Source organism: Oenanthe melanoleuca, unplaced genomic scaffold, assembly GCF_029582105.1.
Source record: "Oenanthe melanoleuca isolate GR-GAL-2019-014 unplaced genomic scaffold, OMel1.0 S001, whole genome shotgun sequence".
NCBI classification, from domain to species: domain Eukaryota; kingdom Metazoa; phylum Chordata; class Aves; order Passeriformes; family Muscicapidae; genus Oenanthe; species Oenanthe melanoleuca.
This window is the reverse complement of record NW_026612650.1, coordinates 7,012,344-7,032,794: the sequence shown is the minus strand read 5'-3', so window position 1 is coordinate 7,032,794 and position 20,451 is coordinate 7,012,344. Positions and strand designations below refer to the sequence as shown.

Here is a 20,451-nt window from a genome sequence, read left to right as displayed (position 1 = left end):
CTAAGGTAATAAAAATATACATTAAAAATATTCTAATAAGAAAACTATTATTATAATTTTATCTAGTATTACAATTTTAATTATAAACAATTATTAAAAATTTTATTTACAAAGAATATTTCATAATTTTGTTCTAACGCTTTCGGATTTCAGTCCTATGTTCCCAGTTTCAGATGTGGTAAGGTTGGGGGTGAGAAGCAGTTTGTCCAAATAGGATCGGCCTGCAAAGGGCTCATTCTTCTCTGTGCCCAGACCTCCTAAGGAGACTTTCAGCACTGAGATAAATTAGGAGCTTAAGTTACCTCTAGTCTGAACTGAAAAAGTAAAATAATATGCCCTTGAATAAAACCAAAATTCATGAGGTGCACTTTGAAATTTCCTTCCTTAACAGAACTCCAAACTGATTCCAATTAGCTGCACAAGACCTGGAGACATGAAAACAAATGAAGGAAGACAATGAGTTCCTGACTGCTTTCTTTGTTTTAATCAGCCCGAGGGTGGATTTGGCTGAGTCCAGGACCCTGAGGCATTGAGAGAAGGTTGAAGAAGTGGCTCAAGGAGTCAGAAGCAAAACTCCAAGTCCCTTGGAGCATCAGTGGCCCCACTGAGGGCAGGGACTGCCAAAGGCTCCCCAGGGACTGGTGAGAGCAGATCCTTGAGGGCAGGATTGCAGGAGCCAAAGGCTGTGAGCAGGAACTGCAATGCTGAGCAAGGCCTGGGCTGGTTGGAGGCAGCAGAAAGGCCAAGGGCTGAGCCCAGGCCTGGCCCAGCAGGGCCTGTCCCTCACGGGTGGCTCGGGGCTGTTCCTGGGGCACTGGGATGGGAGGGGCAGCAAGGACAAATGGCATCACCCTGCAAGCCCTGCCAGCCTGCTCAGGGAGGGCCGGGGCAGCAGCAAAGTGCAGCCCCTGCAAGGAAAGTTCCTTCTGTGGGGCTGCAGAGGCGCTGCCCAGCCCAGGGCACAAAGGCCTGGGTGCCTCTGGCCCTGCCAGCCCTGCCCAGCCCTTGGCCATCTCTCCTGCAGCCTGTGCCCCTGTGCGTGCTGCTCCTCTGCCCTGGCCGGCTGCACACGCCCATCTCGCTGTCCCCCCAGCATTTCTCAGCCCAGCATTGCTGTGCCCTCCCTGGGCTCCCTGCACCCAGCGCTGCCGGCTCCTGGCACACAGAGCCATGGCACAGCCCAGCTTCACGCTGGGACACCTCGGCCACCAGCATTCTGCCCTGGCAGGGACTTTGCTGTTTCCTCACCTCCAGGCTGAACCTTCCAGGCTGCACTTGGGGGAGGTTTCCTTCTCTTCCCAGTCCCAAGGAAATCTCTGTCTCCTGCTGCTAACAAACAGAGAAGGGCTGGTGAGAGATGTGGTGGTCAGAGTCTGTTTGGGATACAGCGACCATGAAATTATGGACGTTTAAAATATTCTGTGAAAGAAGGAAGGCTATCAACAAAACTTCTACACTGGACTACAAGACAGCATAATTCAGCCTATTAAGGATGCAGATTTGGCGAAATGCAGATCTGAGGAGCCCCAGGTCTGTCAGCCTGACCTTGGTGCCCAGCAAGCTGATGGAACAGATCACCTTGAGTGCCACCACAGGGCACCTACAGGATGGCTGTGGGATCAGAGACAGCCAGCGTGGATTTCAATATCTGAATTGATGATCTGGATGTGAGCATTGAGTGCTCCATCAGCAAATGTGCAGATGGCACCAAGCTGGGTGTGAGTGTGGATCTGCTGGAGGGAAGGAGGGCTCTGCAGAGGGGCCTGGACAGGCTGGATCCAGGCTCCAAATGCAACAAGTTGAGGTCTAACAAGACCAAGTGACTGGTCCTTATCTTTAGTCCTAACAACCCCTGCACCATTACAGGGTGGGGACAGAGTGGCTGGAGAGTGGCCAGGCAGAAAGGGAGCTGGGGTCACTGATGGACAGCAGGCTGGACATGAGCCAGCAGTGTGCCCAGGTGGCCAAGAAGGCCAATGGCTCCTGGCCTGGATCAGGAATGGTGTGGCCAGCAGGACCAGGGCAGTGATTATTCACCTGTGCTTGGCACTGGTTGGGCAGCACCTCGAGTTCCATGTCCAGTTCTGGGCTCCCAATTTAGGAAGGACATGGAGGGGCAGGAGAGTGTCTGGAGAAGGGCAGCAAGGCTGGTGAGGGGTCTGGAACACAAGTTCTGTGAGGAGTGACTAAGGGAGCTTGGATTGTTCATCCTGGACAAAAGTAGACTCAGGAGTGACCTTATCACTCTACAAATCCTGAAAGGTGGCTGTAGTCAGGTGGGGGTTGGTCTCTTTTACCAGGCAGCAGCTGACAGAATGAGAGGACACAGTTTTAAGCTGCACCAAGGGAAATATAGATTGGATATTAGGAAAAAGTTTTTTACAGAATGGGTGGTAAAGTACTGGAATGATATGTCCAGGGGTTGGTGGAGATACCATCCCTGGATGTGTTTAATATAAGACTGGATATGGCATTGGGTGCCATATGGAAATGTTAAGAAGGGGTTGGACCTGATGGTCTTGAAGGTCTCTTCCAACCCTGTGATTCTGTGATTCTGTGAATTCCCTGAGTCTTTCACCTGAATTCTCTGTCCCTGTCCTTTCCCTGTATCTCTGTTGCAGATGGAAACTGCTGGTGCCATTCTCACCTTTATCCCCTCTTTTGAATGCAGACAGATGTTCCCAGATGTGCTAAACAGGTGTTGCTCAATGTTTATGTGGAATTTATGTATCCTTGTAGCACCAAGGAGACCCTTGTGGCACTGTGGAAACTCATGGAACCAAAAAGCCCTTGAGACATTTGGGCACGATGGTGTCAAGGAGAGCATTGTGATACTGCAGATGCAAGGACACCATGGTAACACTGTGGAAACTCATGGAACCATGGGCACTGGGACACAGCAGGGCCTGATGGAACCAAGGAGTGAACTGTGACTCATCCAAACCTCATGGAACCAAAGGGCCAGTGTGACATTTCAGAGCCTTGTGGACCAAGGCGACCACAGTGACACTGTGGTGTCCATTGAACCAAGGGGCCATGGTGACACTGTGGAGCCTCACTGACCAGTGGTCCATGGTGACACTGCAGGGCAGTATGGAATCATGGAGACAGCTGTGACACATCATGGTGTCATGGCAGCAATGAGCCATTGTGACACTGTGGGGCCTTGTGGGACCAAGGGACAGTTGTGGTACCATGGAAATTGTGGCAACTGTGTCACCATGGAACCAAGGAGAGAACTGTGACACTACAGGACCCCATGGAACTAAGGAGTCATGTAACAGTGTGGGACACATGGAACTGAGGGGGCATTGTCACACTGTGAGGACTCATGGGATTATAGAGACCTTTGTGACACTGCAGGAATTCATGGAACCAAGGGGCAGTTCTGACACTGCTTGGCTTTATGGAGCCAAGGTAAGCATTGTGTTACTGAACCAAATGGAATTATTGCAAATGATAAAATTTTCAGGGTTTTTTTAATGTAACTTCAGTCAGGGTTTTGTTTGCCTTTACCCAGGAGGAGGGGAATTAAAGATTCTTTTCAAAAGACTCTGTTTACAGTGGTTGGGTAAAGGCTGATGAGTTTAACATGTACAGATTGGGAGAAGCCAGAAGATACACAGGAGGTAAACAGACATTAACAAATATCACCCCCAGTGTGGTTGGAGGCACCTGGTCTGGGAAAGGATTGGTAAGACAATCAAAGAATGAGGACATAATTCTCTTCAGTGGCAAAAAGGATCAACCACCAATAGGAGATCGAATACTAAGAATTGTGTAATTTAAGATTTAATTTTAATTTAAGAATTTCTTTTGGAATGTGAATATGTGAAAAGCCTAGAAAAGAATCACATGTGATGGAATAATTTTCTCTGCACAAACCAGGCATGTGTGGGTGGAATGATTTCTACTGCACATGCTGGCCACAATAACATCCTGGCCAGAAGAAAGTAATGCCTGGACTCTAACAATGAGAAGATATTGTTAGGGGGTTTCTTTTTTTCATGCAGTTTCAGTGTCAGTCCCATTGAGGTTCATCACCAACAAGGCTCCTCCTGGACTCCTTGGAGGAAGGAATTGGAGGCCATTATTGCACAAAGCTCTCAGAGACTCCAAGGCCAGAGCAAAACCCAAAGTCCTTTGAAAAACCTGCAGTGCCTGGGAGCATGAAGGAGCCCCCTAGGGCACCAAGACTTGGCTTCTCCAGGGCACTGCCAGTCCTGCCAGGGCCCTTGGCCATGTCCAGCACAGCTGTCCTGCTCTGTCCCACAGCTGCTGCTGTGTCCCTGCAGGCTGCACACTCCCATCTCACTGCCCCTGGCTCTGCCCTGCCATTGCCAGCCCTGCCCTGACCTCTGCCCACCCTCACCCTCTGTGCCTTGGGACACACACACATGCACTGAGCTCATCCTCCTCCTCCTGGGTGCTTCTCCTGCCACAGCACTGCCCTGGGAGGGTTCATTGCTCACAGGAGCTGCTCTGTTTGTCCTGGTACATTTTATAGCTCTGCTTCTGCCTGTCTCTCAATTCTGCCTTCAAAGAGCCCTCCAATGAAAAGATTCATTGAATTGTGGAATAACAGAGGTGGGAAGAGCCCCCTGAGCCCCCTTGGCCTGGGTGTGGCTGGGATGGAGTTCCCTTTGCCCAGAGCAGCCCCTGCCCTGCTATGCTTGGCTCTCATGGCTGGAGTGGGTTTGGTCCCAGCCCAAGGCTTTGGCTGCTCCTGAGCAGGGCTGGCCCCACATGAAGCTTCTCTGCAACCCCCAAACCAATGGGCTTGGACAATGGGGGTGGACAAGTGTTCCTGGGGACACAGGGATGGGACAGCTGGGCTGGACTGACCCAAGGGATCTTCCATTCCATGGCATGTCCTGATCAGCAGGGAAATGAGGGGAACAAGAGGGTCTCTGGATTTTGTGTATTAAAACATTTGTCTTCCAAAGCAACCACTACATGTGCTGAATTCTTGTGCTGAATTCTTGTCTCGCCATGATTTTCCTTGCTTTTGCATTTGGACTTTGGTTTTTGCTCACCCACCCCAACCAATAATCCCTTTTTTTGGTGACCCATAATCTCTTCACCTTATTTTCTCCTGTTTTCTGAGTAAGGAGGGACAGTGACAGAGACACTCTGTTGTCACTTGATGCCCAGAGGAGTTTAACCTCATTCACCTTGCCCAACTCTGCTCTTGTGGGCACCCCCAGAAATGTCAGGGCTCTGTCAGGTGCCCACCCCTGAGCTGGGCTCATGCCCTGCTCACAGCCCCAGGGGTGTCCAGGGACATGAGTCCTTCCCTGGCACACACAGAGACAGTTCATTGCAGCAGGGCCAGGGGCTCCCAGGGCTCTGCTGCCACTGCCAGAGCCTGGCAGGGACCTCAGTCCTGCTGGTGTCACCCTGCCCTGCCCCTGCCTGAGGTGCCCCATGGCCAGAGGGATGGACACAGGGAGCTCTGGGCACAGGAGCTCATCCCAGCCCTGCATCCAGGGGCTCTCAGGAGACTTTACACTGTGGAAAATCCAGCAACAGCTGAAGGAGTTTGTGCTCACTGGGTTTATGTCCCCTCACACACACACACACACACACACACACACACACACACACAGAGAGGATGTTCAGGGCTGTGGAATGTCCCTGCACTGCAAACACAGACTCCTGACCCGGTCACTTGATGTCCCTCCAGGCAGGGAAGAACAACCTCTGTGTCCTGGGGTGAGAGGGCACAGCTGGAAGCAGGGCTGGCTTTGCAAGGGCACTGCTGGGACAGCCCCACCCTGAACACTGCCACACTTTTGCTGTCACTGCTGTTCTACTCTCCAAGGTGCTCTGTCAGGAACATCCTTGAGAGCAAACTGGGAAGGAGATTGAAGTTTTCAGACCCTGCACTGGGGAGATGCCCTTGCATGATGGAAATGCTGTTGCAGAGCCCAGCTCTGTCCCAGAAGTGCCCATGGCCTGTCCCTGCCTGCAGTCCCTGCACAGTCACACAGCAGGACAGGGACCAAGCTGAGAGAGCCCTGAGGCCTTAAATTAGAACAGGGGCTCTGAAGGGGAGTGTGGAAGTGAAGGAAGGGGAGGTTATGGAGCAGAAGTCTTGGAGCTGCCTGTCAGTGAGGAGCACTGGGGTTCCCTTTTCACCCTAGGTATTTCCAGAGACACCGACCCTGCAGCTCCAGAGAAGTCAGGGAGGAAAACTGTCAGGGGAACATGGCAATACAGAGTTCTTTATTTTGTGTAAGCACATATATAGTAAAACTCCTGGGTTACACAGTCTTTGCTTCACAAAATGCAAATACTGAATTAAAAATGGTACAGAAAAAGATTTTCCTGTGAAGAAATACCCAAAAATATAATACCCATGCTCGCAGAAAATCACAAGGTACGGAATGGGCTTTAATGAGTAACATCAAAAGAGCTATAAAGGAGAATAAGAGTTTATTGCTTCTGAAAAGCATTCATGATGATTTTCCTCAGGTCATCATTGAGCTCCTGGTTCCTCAGGCTGTAGATTAAGGGGTTCTGCCACCGAGTACAGAACTGACAGGGACAGATCCAGGGATGGAGAGGAGATGGAGGGGGGCTTCAGGTAGGCAAAAAAGCCAGTGCTGATAAACAGGGAGACCACAGCCAGGTGAGGGAGGCAGGTGGAAAAGGCTTTGTGCCGTCCCTGCTCAGAGGGGATCCTCAGCACAGCCCTAAAGATCTGCACATAGGAGAAAACAATGAACACAAAACAACCAAATAACAAACAGACACTAACAGCAAGAAGCCCAAGTTCCCTGAAATAGGAGTGTGAGCAGGAGAGCTTGAGGATGTGTGGGATTTCACAGAAGAACTGGCCCAGGGCATTGCCATGGCACAGGGGCAGGGAAAATGTATTTGCAGTGTGCAGCAGAGCATTGAGAAAGCCACTGGACCAGGCAGCTGCTGCCATGTGGGCACAAGCTCTGCTGCCCAGGAGGGTCCCGTAGTGCAGGGGTTTGCAGATGGACACGTAGCGATCGTAGCACATGATGGTCAGGAGGGAATACTCTGCTGACATGAAGAACAGAAAGAAAAAGAGCTGAGCAGCACATCCTGCGTAGGAGATGCTCCTGGTGTCCCAGAGGGAATTGTGCATGGCTTTGGGCACAGTGGTGCAGATGCAGCCCAGGTCAGTGAGGGCCAGGTTGAGCAGGAAGAAGAACATGGGGGTGTGCAGGTGGTGGCCGCAGGCTACGGTGCTGATGATGAGGCCGTTGCCCAGGAGGGCAGCCAGGGAGATGCCCAGGAAGAGGCAGAAGTGCAGGAGCTGCAGCTGCCGTGTGTCTGCCAATGGCAGCAGGAGGAAGTGGCTGATGGAGCTGCTGTTGGACATTTGCTGTGCCTGGATACGGAGATCAGAAAAAAATAGTAACCACGGAATATTTCGGTTTGGAGAGGATTTTAAATATCTCAGTACAGCTTCGTGACACTTTCCCCCCACTGCCTGCCCGGGGCTCTGCTGCTGCGAGCTGTCCCTGCCAGCAGCTGCTTCCCTGTGCCCAGGGCTGGGCCCTGCCAGTGTTGCCAGAGCCCAGCCCAGTCCTGGGGGCTCAGCTCTGGGCTGCAGACCCCTCCCAGCACAGGGCACTGCCCAGGGCAAGCTCTGCCTCTGCAAGCTCTGATGGCAATATCAGAGCAACCCTGAGGAAGGTGGAAATTCAACATTGACGCTGCCTGTAAGGGGCCCTGATTTCTGTCACTACCTGATTTATTGAGATTGGAGAGAGAATTTTTTATTTTTCTCAATCTGAACTGAGAGATTTATATCAGTATTCATTTTCCTATCCAGGCAACCCAGAGCAGTAGATTAAAAAAAAATGGATATTCCCTTTAACTCAGCCCCTCTCTCTCTTGCTGTGCTCCCTGTATAATCTGTTTGGAAATGTTCTGGAGTTAAATGTCATGCTGGGAGCAGTCCTGAACAATGCAGCATCCTCACCACACAAGGAGAAAACTTCCAAGCCATACAAGCTCTTTCCTTCCACCCAGACCTTGTCCCCCTGTGCTGTGAGCAGCTCCCAGGGCTGGCTGAGAGCTGTCCCTGGCAGGCAGCAGAGTGCCCTGCCCCAGCACAGCGCCTGGGCTGCAGGACCCTGCTCTGTAGGACAGCCCTGGGCACCCCTGGCTGTCCTACACAAGAGAGAATCAGAGAATGTACTCACAGAGTCTGTAGGCATTGGGATGGTCCAGCTTTAGATCACTCCAGGAGCTGCAGCTGCCTTGTCCTGCAGCCAGAGGCTTCCTGTGTCAAGAGTTGGGAGTGATTCTGCCCCAGTCACTTCTGAGCATCTTCCCAGCCCTGACTGATTGAAGCTCTCTGTGCCTCTGTGCTGTGCCTGGGGTGTCTGCAGGCAGTGCCCCAGCCCTGCTGGGCTGGGAAAAGAGCTGCTCCTCAGCAGAAATGTCTTTTTGAAGCTCTTCTTGGTTTACCTTGGGAGCTGCCTCTGTGCCAGGAGCTCAGCCCAGCTCAGCAGCACAGACTCAGCTCAATGACTTTAATGAACCTCTCAGGGCTTTCGTGCTGTTTACATCAGACTCAGTCCCTCAGAGTGTGCTCAAAACACTTCACAAGAGCTCAAAGTGAGATTTAAAGTCTAAAGTTTCTTGAAGTTGTAATGGGTCCCACGGAGGGAAATGATTGAGAAAATGTCCCCAGGTTCCAGTTGGAGCAGAACACTGGAGGCAGTGATGACAGGTGAGGACAAACAAGGGAAAGGTGTCTCTGATTCTGAGCAAATCTGGATGTGTAGAATGACGTTTCCATGTGAGGTTAGAATTTATCCCACATTGGACCTGAGGTCTGAAAAAATTGATGCCCACTTTAACACCAAATTAGTGTTAAGGGGTCTCAGTCTGATATTTTGGAGATTTGGTGACAGCAGAGCCCTACAGAACCAAGGAGTCAACTGTGACAGTATGGAACCTCAAGGAACAAAGGGGCCTTTTGACACTGTGGGGCCACATGGAACCAATGGTCCATTGTTATACTGCAGATCCAGGGAGGCCATGGTGACACTGTGGAACCTCCTGCAACCATGGGTGCATTGTGACACTGCAGGGTCCATCGTGACACTGCAGAACCTCATGGAACCAAGGTGACATGTTAGTACTACAGAACCTCGTGGGACAAAGGGTGACACTTCAGAACTTTTGCTGAGAGTATGATAGCTTATGGAACTGGAATTCCATTGTGACCAAGAGATCACTTTGACACTGCAGGGCATCGTGGATCCATGGGGCCATTTTGACACTTTGGGGCTTCTTGGGCATCACTGTGGCACTGCTGGGCCGCAGGGTCCCAAGGGGCTGGTGTGAAGCAGCAGGGCTTTGTGAAACCAAGAGACCATTGCAGCATTACAGAGTCTTGGGGAGCCAAATGGCTGTTGTGATCCTGCAGGACACCGTGGATCCATGGAGACCATTGTGGCATTGCAAGGCCCCATGGAATCATGGTGACCATTGTGACACTGTGGGGCCCACAGAACCAATGAGACATGGAAAAGGTCTGGCTGGCTTGGCCTCCCATGGACCCACCTGACAGGTCAAGCTGAATTTGGCATGTCGAGGGCTACATCTCATCAGCCCTTGGAGCACTGGGGGTCTGTGCTTTCCTTCCTATGGAAAAGAACTGTCTGTCTTTCCTGGTGCCCATGGCTGAAATTGGTACCGCCCCTAAAAAATTCCCTCCATGCAAGGGTTTCTCTCAGACAAAAGCTTCCATGACAACCAGATATGGCTAGCTTTGGCCTCTGGTGGTCACCTCTCATCTGCCCCTGAAACATTGAGTCGGCTTACTTCCTATGGAAAAAACCTGGCTTTCTCCTCCAGCACCAATGGCCAAAATTGGGATTTGGCCTCTCAGATTCTATTTGTCCAAGGATTGCTCCCAGACAAAAGTAGCCAGAACAGAGAGGTCTGGCTGGTCTTGTTCCTCTGGTGATTTTTTTAGATTATAAGCTGAATGTTTTCAATTGCAAATACCTTGGAGACGGCCCAGAGATCTCTCCAGGTGGTATATGGAGGCTTCAGGCACATGACCACCATAGAGGGACAAAGGAGCTCTGTGCTCAGTGGAGTGGAGACGGAGGACAGTGGAGGAAAGCCATGAGAGTGCTTAAACAGCTGTTTCGAGATGGTGGATGCGTTTGACATAGTGTAAAACAGCCTAAGAAAGAAAGAATTAATGCAAAGTGCAGCTAGGATGGTCCAGACAGGACGAAAGAAGAGAGGAATATCACTCCCAAGGCACGGCTGTGATGCAATACATCACCCAAAAGGAATCTTGAGCAACCCAAATCTTTGTGTGTCCATGTTCTTCTTCCTGCTCAACCTGGCCTTCAGTGTCCTGGGCTCCATTGGCATTACTGCCCCGAAAGCCACGCACAATTCCCTCTGGGACACCAGGAATATCTCCTACACAGGATATCCTTCTCAGGAGTTTCTCTTTTTGTTCTTCAGTGGAGCAGATTATAATTTCCTGACCATCATGTGCTACGACCGCTACGTGTCCATCTGCAAACCCCTGCACTACGGGACCCTCCTGGGCAGCAGAGCTTGTGCCCACATGGCAGCAGCTGCCTGGGCCAGTGGCTTTCTCAATGCTCTTCTGCACACAGCCAATACATTTTCCTTATCCCTGTGCCATGGTAATGTCTTGGGCCAGTTTGGGAAATCTCGTCTTCAAGCTCACACTCAGACTTCAGGGAACTGGGTCTTCTTGCTCTTAGTGTCTGTTTAGCACTCATTTGATTTCTATTCGTTGTTTTCACTTATGTGCAGATCTTCAGGACTGTGCCAAGGAACCTCTCTGAGCAGGGACAGCACAAAGCCTTTTCCACCTCCCTCTCCCAACTGTGGTCTTCTGTTTATCAGCAGAGGGTTTTTTGCCTACCTGAAGCCTCCCTCCATCTCCATCCCATCTCTGGATCTGGTGGTGTCAGTTCTGTACTCGGTGGTGCCTCCAGCGCTACACCACCACCACCTGCTTGCCAAACCATTCCTCATCCCAGCTAGGTGCCATTGGCCTATTCTTCTTCCTAGGCACATGGCTGGCTCATGTCCAGCCTGCTGACCATCAGTGCCCTCAGGTCCCTTTCTGCCTGGCCACTGTCCAGCCACTCTGTCCCCAGCCTGGAGCACTTCAGGGGTTGTTGTGACCAAAGTTCTGTATGCGGCACTTGGTCTTGTTAAATCTCACCTTGTTGAATTTGGGCCCTGGATCCAGCCTGTCCAGGTCCCTCTGCAGAGACTTCATACCCTCCATCAGATCAACACCCTCAGCAAACTTGGTGTTACCACAGTTCTATGCGTCTCTAGAGTGTCACAATGGTCTCTACAATTCCATGAGGCGTTCTGGTGTCACAACATCCCTTTGGTTCCATGGGAGCCCTTGGTATCACAAAGTTCCTTGGATCCTTGAGCCCTGCAGTGTCACAATGGATGCTTGGTTCCATGAGGTCTTGCAGTAGAACAATGCTCTCCTTGGTTCCACAGTGTCACAATGGCCTCTTGGTCCCAAGGGGCACTATGATGTCATGTTTCCTTCATTCCATGAGTCCCTGATGAGCAGAACTGGCCCCTTGGTTCCATGGGGCCATGCAGTGTCACAATGGCCCCATCATCACACGAGGTCCTTCTCTGCCACAATGCTCTGCATGGTCCCACAAGGCCCTGCAGGGTCACTGTGGCCTCTTGGTTCCATGAGGGCTCTGAGTGTCACTATGAATTCCTTGGTGCTGCAGTGTCACAATGGAACCCTGGTTACACAAGATCCTGCAGTGTCACAAGGGACCCTTGGTTCCATGGGGCACCACAGTGTCAGTGTCACAATTGTTCCCTTAGTTCCAAGAGTCCTTGCAGTGGAACAATGGCCCCTTGATTCCATTGGCCCGAGGCTCTCACAAGGCTCTCCTTGGTTCCACAGTGGCACAATGGCCCCTTGGTTCCACAAGGCCCTGCAGTGTCACAGTGGCCTCTGTGGTTCAACTAGGACCCAGACTGTCACCATGGACTCCTTGCTTCCATGTAGCCCCACAGTGTCACAGTGGCCCCTTGGCTCTATGGTGCCATGTCGTACACAGTGTCACCATGGTCCTCTCTGTGGACGCCATTGAAGCCTCAGGCTGGAAAATGGCGAGGGCTTGAAACTTTTCTCATGAGGCTTTCCCAGGCTGGGACAGTTTCTCTCTCATGCAGAGGAGGCTTTCCCAGGCTGAGACAGTTTCTCAGTTCCAGCCTGAGCCTTTCCCAGGATGATAACGCTGGGGAAAAATAAAAAGGAATTAATAACAAGATTAACACCTGGGCTTCAATGATAAACAGTTCTCACGGTTTGTGAGAAAGTTTTGTTTTCTTCAATTATCCAATAGACTGCTGTTCTGTTTGTAGTTTGCGGAACACACTATAAGAATGTGGTCGGCCGTTCAATAAACCGCTTCTTTAGCCACCTAGCTAGAGGAGTCCGTGTCGTTATTTTTGCGAAATACATCGCGAGTAGCGATATTTGGAGGTTCCACCGAGATCGCCTTTCAGCGGAGCAGCGTGATCGGGACCGGCTTTGGAGCCTCGGATCGGCGAGCGAAGTCTCGCAGCCCACGGAGCCCCGGCAGTGCCAAGCCGAGAGATCCCGCAGACCCGCGGAGCTGAGTGCCGATCAAGCCCGGACGGAGAGCCGCAGACTCTTTTCCTTCCCCGCGAGAGAGGTACTGCGCTTTCCCCCCTCCCTCCCAGCATAGCGGCTAGGTGGGAAATTCCGGGATGATGGGGAATCAGCAATCTAAGCAAGAACAAACTATACTTTCCTTATGGAGGGACGTTCTTGAAGGCTTGGATGCCCCAATCCCAGACCAGGACTTGGTAACTTTATTAGAATGGGCAAAAGAAAGAGGATTCCCTGAGAACGAAGGAGTGGCTTTTTCTGAGAAAGCTTGGAAAGAATTAGGAGACCGATTGTATGAAGCTATATGTGACGGGGAACCCTCAGCTGTCCCTATAATAAAAACCTGGGGGACCATCAATGTAAAATTGATTGAGGGTGAGTCAGGCTCCAAATGGAGCGAAACAGGACAAAGCGGGGACAAGTTTGACTGGTACCCTGAAAAATCCCCGAAGCCGGAGTCGCTCCCTCAAAAACCCCCGAGGGCAAAGCGTTTGTTGTTTAATGACTACGTTCCGGGCCCTCGATCAAAAGACTTTTTAGACGAACAAAGCACCAGCAGCACGGGAAGACCCCCCCCAGTCGCTCCGCAGCACACCGAGGCATTCATCCCCAGGGGGGCAGGATTGCAACGGGAACAGAGACAGTCACTCGCTGACGTCACCACACCCACCGCCCCTCCATGGCCGGCAGAAGCGGCCCAGTTATCCCGCTGGATGATGTCGAGCAGTTACTCATTGCGGCCGTGACAGGTCAATCAGCAGATTTTCGCGCGGCATTGCTACCTTACGCGGCTGCTACTTCCACGGAATTGCGGCGGATCGCGGGCGGCCCGGCCATGGGGGCGGGCCCTGTACCGTCTGCGGGCCCGCCCCCAGGGACAGGGCAGCAGACACTGCCGGCCGTGGGGGCGGCAGTGCCTCCCCCTGAGCGGCGTTCGACATTCAGCTCAGCGATCCCGGAAGTTCCGGGTTCCCCCGCCGATCTTTTCGGGACGATGTTACCCCCCACCTCGTCTGTACGGCCGCGTCCTGCTGCACTGACGACGGCCGGTGCCACCGTTCCTGCGTCTTCAGCAGTGCCAGTGGCTCCCGTGATGTCTCCCGGTCGGCACGGATCGCCGCCATCGCTCCAGTCCGGCGCCGTGGATGCCGGCGACCTGCACCCCCCCCCGCCGGAGGCGTGGTCTCATGTCGACCAGCAGGCATGGCAGAAATCCCCACGGGTTTTGGGAGACGGTCAGGATGGGAGCATTGGAAAAGGGGGATTGGGACCTCTTAGAGAAGGTGGGAATGCCGAGGGGAGGTGCTCTCCGAATGGAGGGAAATGGCCAGGATGACCCTGCGGAGCTCTCCCCGGTCCCGGGGGATGAGCTGTCACAGAGCAGTGATGACGATGCCCACGGGACGGGAGGGGCTCAGGTTTTTCCTGTTTTCAAAGGAGTCCCACAGACAGGGCAACAGGACAGGCACGATCCGATTGCCTGGCGAGTGGTGCAGGACTTGCAAGATAAAGTAGCACGTTATGGGCTTGGTTCTACTCAGGTCATGCAAATTCTTAGAGTGCTGAATACAGATTTACTAGCACCCTATGATATTAGACATATAGCCCAGGTGCTGTTTCAGCCTGTGCAGTTCAGAGTGTTTGAAGATACCTGGACGCAGATGGCTGACAGGGCTGCTGCAGATAATATAGGACGGTCTCGAGAGGATCCCAGGCATGCTGTGGGTCGGGAAGTTCTGCTGGGTCAGTTTCGCTTTGCCAGCCCTGACCTGCAGGCCACCTGGGACCCTATGATTCTTGAGCAATGCCAAAAAGTAGGTTTTGCAGCAATTGTAAAAACAATAGAGGCTGCAGCTCCTAAGCCGAGATATGTGAAAATTACTCAGGGTCCCACTGAGCCATTTTTGCAATTTGTTGAGAAGGTGGCAGCAGCCCTGGAAAAGCAGGTTGAGGATGATGTTCTCAGGCAGTTGTTGTGTAAGCAGCCAGCCAGAGACAATGCTAATGCAGATTGTGCTAAGATTATACAGGCCTTGCCAAGGGACCCTTCACTGACTGATATGGTACAGGCATGTGCTAAGGTAGGAACTATAGATCATCAGATCTCTACTTTAGCAGCTGCTATGTGGCATCATCAGAAACAGAGAAAACCTGGCAAGAAGCCAAATCAGGAACAGGCTATTAGGCCTACCTTTTTGTGTGCAAAATGCAAAAAGCCAGGTCATTATGCAAACCAATGCAAATCAAAGAAACCTTTTTTTAGCCAGGGAAACGAAAAGACGAGCGCTGCGGGGTACAGAGCGCAGATACAAGCAGTACCCCAGAATCTGGCAATCACACAGGTTTCCTCAGGCAACATGCAGCCCGCACCCATGGCTCAGCCGGTGTGGATGTATACACCTCAGACACAGTCAACTTAGACTCTGACAGGGTACACAAGGTTCCTCTGGATGCCACTGGGCCTCTGGGCCAGGGGCTGAGTGCACTACTCATAGGAAGGTCTAGTGCCACTCTTCAGGGAATCTTTGTTCACCCCGGAGTCATTGATGCTGACTTCACGGGTCAAATTTATGCTATGGTTTCTATGCCTTCTCCCCCTGTCACTATTCCGGCAGGAACTCGAATTGCTCAACTTGTGCCTTTTCATTCATCTGCTCTCAGGGCAGATCAACGAGATCGCAAAGACGGTGGTTTCGGATCCACAGGACCGCCACAAGTCTTTTGGACAATGAATATCTCCGATCAGCGCCCACAGATGATGTGCACTTTGACCCTCTCAGGTGCCACTCCATCTCAGATTCAACTCAGAGGTTTGATTGATACCGGGGCAGATGTAACGGTGATTTCTCTTTCTGCCTGGCCTCCCACATGGCCACTGGCCCCTCTTGGCCAAGCCATTGCAGGCTTGGGAGGCACAGCACAGACCTTTATTAGTCAAGGGCCTGTGTTGATCAAAAATATGGAAGGGCAGATGGCTACAGTCCGACCCTACATCACTGCAGCCCCTATCAACCTCTGGGGACGGGATGTGTTGGCAGCCTGGGGTGTGCGCATGGAAGCAAATTTTTAATTGGGGTCACTGAAGTGAAGGGCAAAAATTATTTTATGATGCCTTTACAGTGGTTGACTGATACCCCTGTTTGGCAGAAATAGTGGCCCCCACCAAAAATTAAGTAGTTGTCCCTTTGTCAATTTGTGACCATTTTGGTCATTGATTTGAAGGATGGCTTTTCCACAATCCCCTTGTGCCCTGAGGACAGACCAAAATTCGTGTTTTTACAGTGCCTGCAGTGCAAATTTTGTGATGGGACAGAGATATCAATTGAAAGTTTTGCCACAGGGTTTCCAATTAGCCTGACACACTGCAGCAGGCTGCAGCAAGCTCTTTTTACTCACCAGGTATACCGATGGATCCTTTCATTGATATCTCTGTGTTTATCAGCACTCCGGATTTACATCCTACAGGTATCATTGGCCAGTTACCTGGGAGGATGAGTCTGGTTTGCAAATGCTGGAAGGCCATGAGACAAGTTCTGCTCAGATAATTGAGTTGAAAGCAGTCACAATGGCATTCCAACAATTTTTTCAGGTACTTTTGAATTTGGTCAAAATTTTTTTATATAAACAGAAAAGGGGAGTGGCTGGTGAAGAACCACACAGCCGATTGGGAAAAGTTTTGTATACCTTCAATCACCTTACTGTGCCACAAGATTCTAATAATCCTGTTTTTGTGAGTTATTTCACTTTCTTACAGGCTGCAGATGACACATGCCTGCCTCATCGTTTGGGGCAGTGGGTATGCTTGCATCTCAACAGATACTGGGATGCACTGCCTGCCTGCAAGGTGTTTCCGCCCTGACCTGCGACATCAGGGACAGAATGCAGCCGAGGCACAGTCTTCAACTGCTGAACAATATGCCAATTATGAGCCAGACGATCCCACTGCAAGCAGAGGATGAGCATTCATCTGTTTCTTTGGAAATGTTTTTAGCTTTGGGACATTGTTAAATGAGCTCTTTTGAAATATATTAAGAAATTATAAGTTTGGAAAATGGTGATGGGTTTTGCTATCATGTTAGCACTGAGTTTTCAAAAAGCACCAGGTGTGAGGATTTCCCTGAGTGCTTCAGGCATCCACAAATCTCCAGGGTGGTGTTTGTACTCCTCCACGTAGGGCCCCCGTGGAGGACTTCTTTTCTTTTCTTTTTTAAAAACTATAAGGGGGACTTGTGGATGCCATTGAAGCCTCAGGCTGGAAAATGGCGAGGGCTTGAAACTTTTCTCATGCAGGGAAGCTCCCAGGCTGCGACAGTTTCTCTCTCATGCAGAGGAGGTTTTCCCAGGCTGAGACAGTTTCTCAGTTCCAGCCTGAGCCTTTCCCAGGGTGATAACGCTGGGGAAAAATAAAAAGGAATTAATAACAAGATTAACACCTGGGCTTCAATGATAAACAGTTCTCACGGTTTGTGAGAAAGTTTTGTTTTCTTCAATTATCCAATAGACTGCTGTTCTGTTTGTAGTTTGCGGAACACACTATAAGAGTGCTCCGTGTCGTTCAATAAACGGCTTCTTTAGCCACCTAGGTAGAGGAGTCCGTGTCGTTATTTTTGCGAAATACATCGCGAGTAGCGACAACGCCTGAGCCATGATTTTACAAGGCCTTCCTTTTGTAAAGCTTTACTTACAGTAATATTTGCCCCTTCTTTGTGTGTTGCACTGCTAAAACTGTTAGCGCTGGTAAAGCCATTACAGTATTAGGACTACTACTGATTATTTGTCGCACACAAGGTAAAATACATGGGATACATACCACAATCATTAAGAACACACCAAGGATAACTATGCCATACATTACTAAAAGCTTGAACCATGCTCCGAAGCCAAGGTTGTCGACCCATGAAGACACCTCCCCCAATCACCCTCATCATATTGCTGTAGGTATTTGTGAGCCCTTCAAGATTATTAATAGCCTTGTGAATGGACTCTGAATGATCCCTTAAGTTCATGCAGCACATGCCATCAAAATCTTCGCACCCATGGCCTTGAGCAAACGGCAAGACAGTCAACAGCCGCCCTGTTTTCCAGTGTTGCATGTGGCACTGATTTAATGTCAATTAGCATCGCTGAAAGAGCAGCACTAGTGGCATTAACTTGCTTTGCAAGCCAGCAGCCAAGCTTGTTTAAAGAAGCCAAAGCGTGGCAGTAGCAATTGCTGGCATTAAGCACGAAAAGTCCCTAGCATATCTAGTTCCTGTGGCTGTGAGGACAAAGCTGGAAAATCATGCATCCTTCTCAGATCTTTGTACAATGTCTCATCCCATCCTGGGATCTTTTGCCAGGTGTCCTGGCACCACCACATGGGCTGCAATATACCTGGGGTTGTGCAGTTTTGCTGCACGCTCTCATTATACAGCTTACCCAAACACTTCATGCCCGTGGACACCCCTACCAAGCACACGTGAAAGGGATCACCGGTGGTTGTCATAGAGATGCACACAGTATCGGTGTGTGCAGGATTTGCTGGGGTGATCCATATGTTTGTGCCATCCAGTGCAGGGGTAAAACACTCACAGTGCTTTCACCAATCAAGACGATGCAACAAATGGTTGCACACACCACAAAGGAACCCATTTTATGTGGTGACCTGTGGAGACACATGAATACCTCTTTTCCCCACATTAACAAGTCTACAGGTCCTGCCTACTGCCCTGTTACTGGGTCCTTTACCATCACCGGAGGCCTGGGATGCGCCTTTGTATCAAAAGAATATTGACTTTTGTGTGCTGTTTCACCAGCTTCATCTTGATCCAGAAAACTGAGAATGTACAGGGCTTTTGCTAACCTGTCATGTGGGTACTTCAATCCCCCCTTCTTTTGTTTTTCAAGCATAGTTTTTAATATTCTGTGGGCATGTTCAACATAATCTGACCAGTGGGATACCTGTGTTATGGGAGATATCCCACTGTTGTAAGAACTGGAGAGTCCATTCAGAAGATTAGCAGGGCCATTGTCCATTTTAATAGTGTCTGGAAGGGCCAAAGAGCAAAGCACGTGAACCAATGCCAAGTAGTATCATAAACCTTTTCTCTTGTGTGGGTGGCAGCCATTAAAAAAACATGAGAAACTGTCAACAATTACATGGACATATTTTAAACAACCAAATTTTGCAACATGAGTAACACCAGTTTGCCAGATAGAATTGGCAGTCAGGCCTCGAATATTGACACCTTTTGCCAAAAGGGCAGGAATAGCTCCACAGCAAAAGGGACATGAAAGAAGAAGGTCAGGAGCTTGTGAGGAGGTTACTTGAAATTGCTTCCATAGAGAGCATACATTTTGGTGAAAAAAGTCATGAGATGCCTTAGCCTTAGGTTCAACACAAAGGTTGTATGCATGACAGTGAGATCTTCACAATTTTTATCTTCCACAACAGGTCTGGGTAAACCTGTATGAGAATGAGCATGTAGCACACAAAAGTTGTGCTGTCAGTTGTTAATCAAAAGCCATAGTGTTTGCAACTCTGTAAATAAAAGTGGGTTATCAACATATCACAAATACAAAGATTCCAGACAAAAAATTACATTAACAGCATATGCAGAATCAGTCACAATACTGATTGGTTCATGTGAAAACAAGTGAACAGCATCGCGGATAGCGGCTAACTCCAAGATTCGCACTGAAGCATTTTGCAGTTTCAGAACCCTTTTATGCCATTGGGCAGAGTCACCTGGCCTGAAGGATAGGATGATTCAGGATAGCTATCCCAAGTAATCATCTCCTCAGGGGTGGGATGGCCACGGAGCTGGCTGGAGGCTCTTGGGAATTGTTAGGCAGGGGGGGTGTATTGCCCAGGAGTCCAAGAGGGAGTGGGGTTAATCTCCAGTGCTCTGGGCACCAACTTCATCGGGTAGTCTTCTTAAATGAACAAAGCAGCTAATAGTGTCTATAAAGTTGTTTTTTGCAGAAGCACATCAGTCTCAAAAGCGAAGTCACAGATCTTAAAGTCCATGCTAAGTTTTGGTACAAAGTCCAAGACAGAAGTAGAAGCTGCTCCCGGAGGTCCTGGTGGGGCTGATGTTGCTGGGCAACTCCTGTCTTCTTCTTAGGTATTGAAGATGGCAGTGAGCAAAACAAAGCAAAAGCAATGGCACAAGCAATAGCAAAAAGCACCATCTCTCCTCAATTCATGTTCTGATATAGAAACTTCCCAACAAGCTATGACACAAACTCAGACCACTACCTTTTAACCTATTAGAATTCTAGTTTCTTAGCATGCCAGGTTACATATGAACTATGCATATGGTCTATCTTGTTCTATCTGAAAAATGTAAGCAATATTCTTACTATAGTTCTATTATGTCTAAAACTATGTTCCTGGTGTGTCCACTGAAAACACTAGTATCTAAAACTATGTTTTCAATCTTCACTAGAACTTGCACTTCTACTCTGGCATCTGAGACCTTTTACTCGCTAAAAGTACTTAAAGATCATTCTAAAACTTACTTACTTACTTATCCTAAAACTTAAAGTTATATCTCTACTCCATGCGCGAGTAGCTGAGCATACTTCATCCAAAGGCTTTAGCCGAAGTAACAGGCCTGAGCCATGATTTTACTAGGCCTTCATTTTGCAAACTTTTACTTATCAGTAATAGGCTGACAATTGACCCCTGTTTCCTTGAGATTCCATTGCACCACAATGGTATCCTGAGTTCCATTAGACCACAACATGAAACACTGGACACTTGATTCCATGAGTTTCCATTC

At 49.9% G+C, this 20,451-nt stretch overlaps 1 protein-coding gene across 1 annotated transcript; it reads right to left on the bottom strand.

Moving 5' to 3' along the window:
• Nucleotides 1–6,481: 6,481 nt before the first annotated feature.
• Nucleotides 6,482–7,360, bottom strand: LOC130266006 (olfactory receptor 14J1-like). Its single transcript, XM_056515343.1, has one exon. The coding sequence runs from the start codon at nt 7,358–7,360 to the stop codon at nt 6,482–6,484; it is 879 nt and encodes a 292-aa protein (XP_056371318.1).
• Between the last annotated feature and the right edge of the window lie 13,091 nt (nt 7,361–20,451).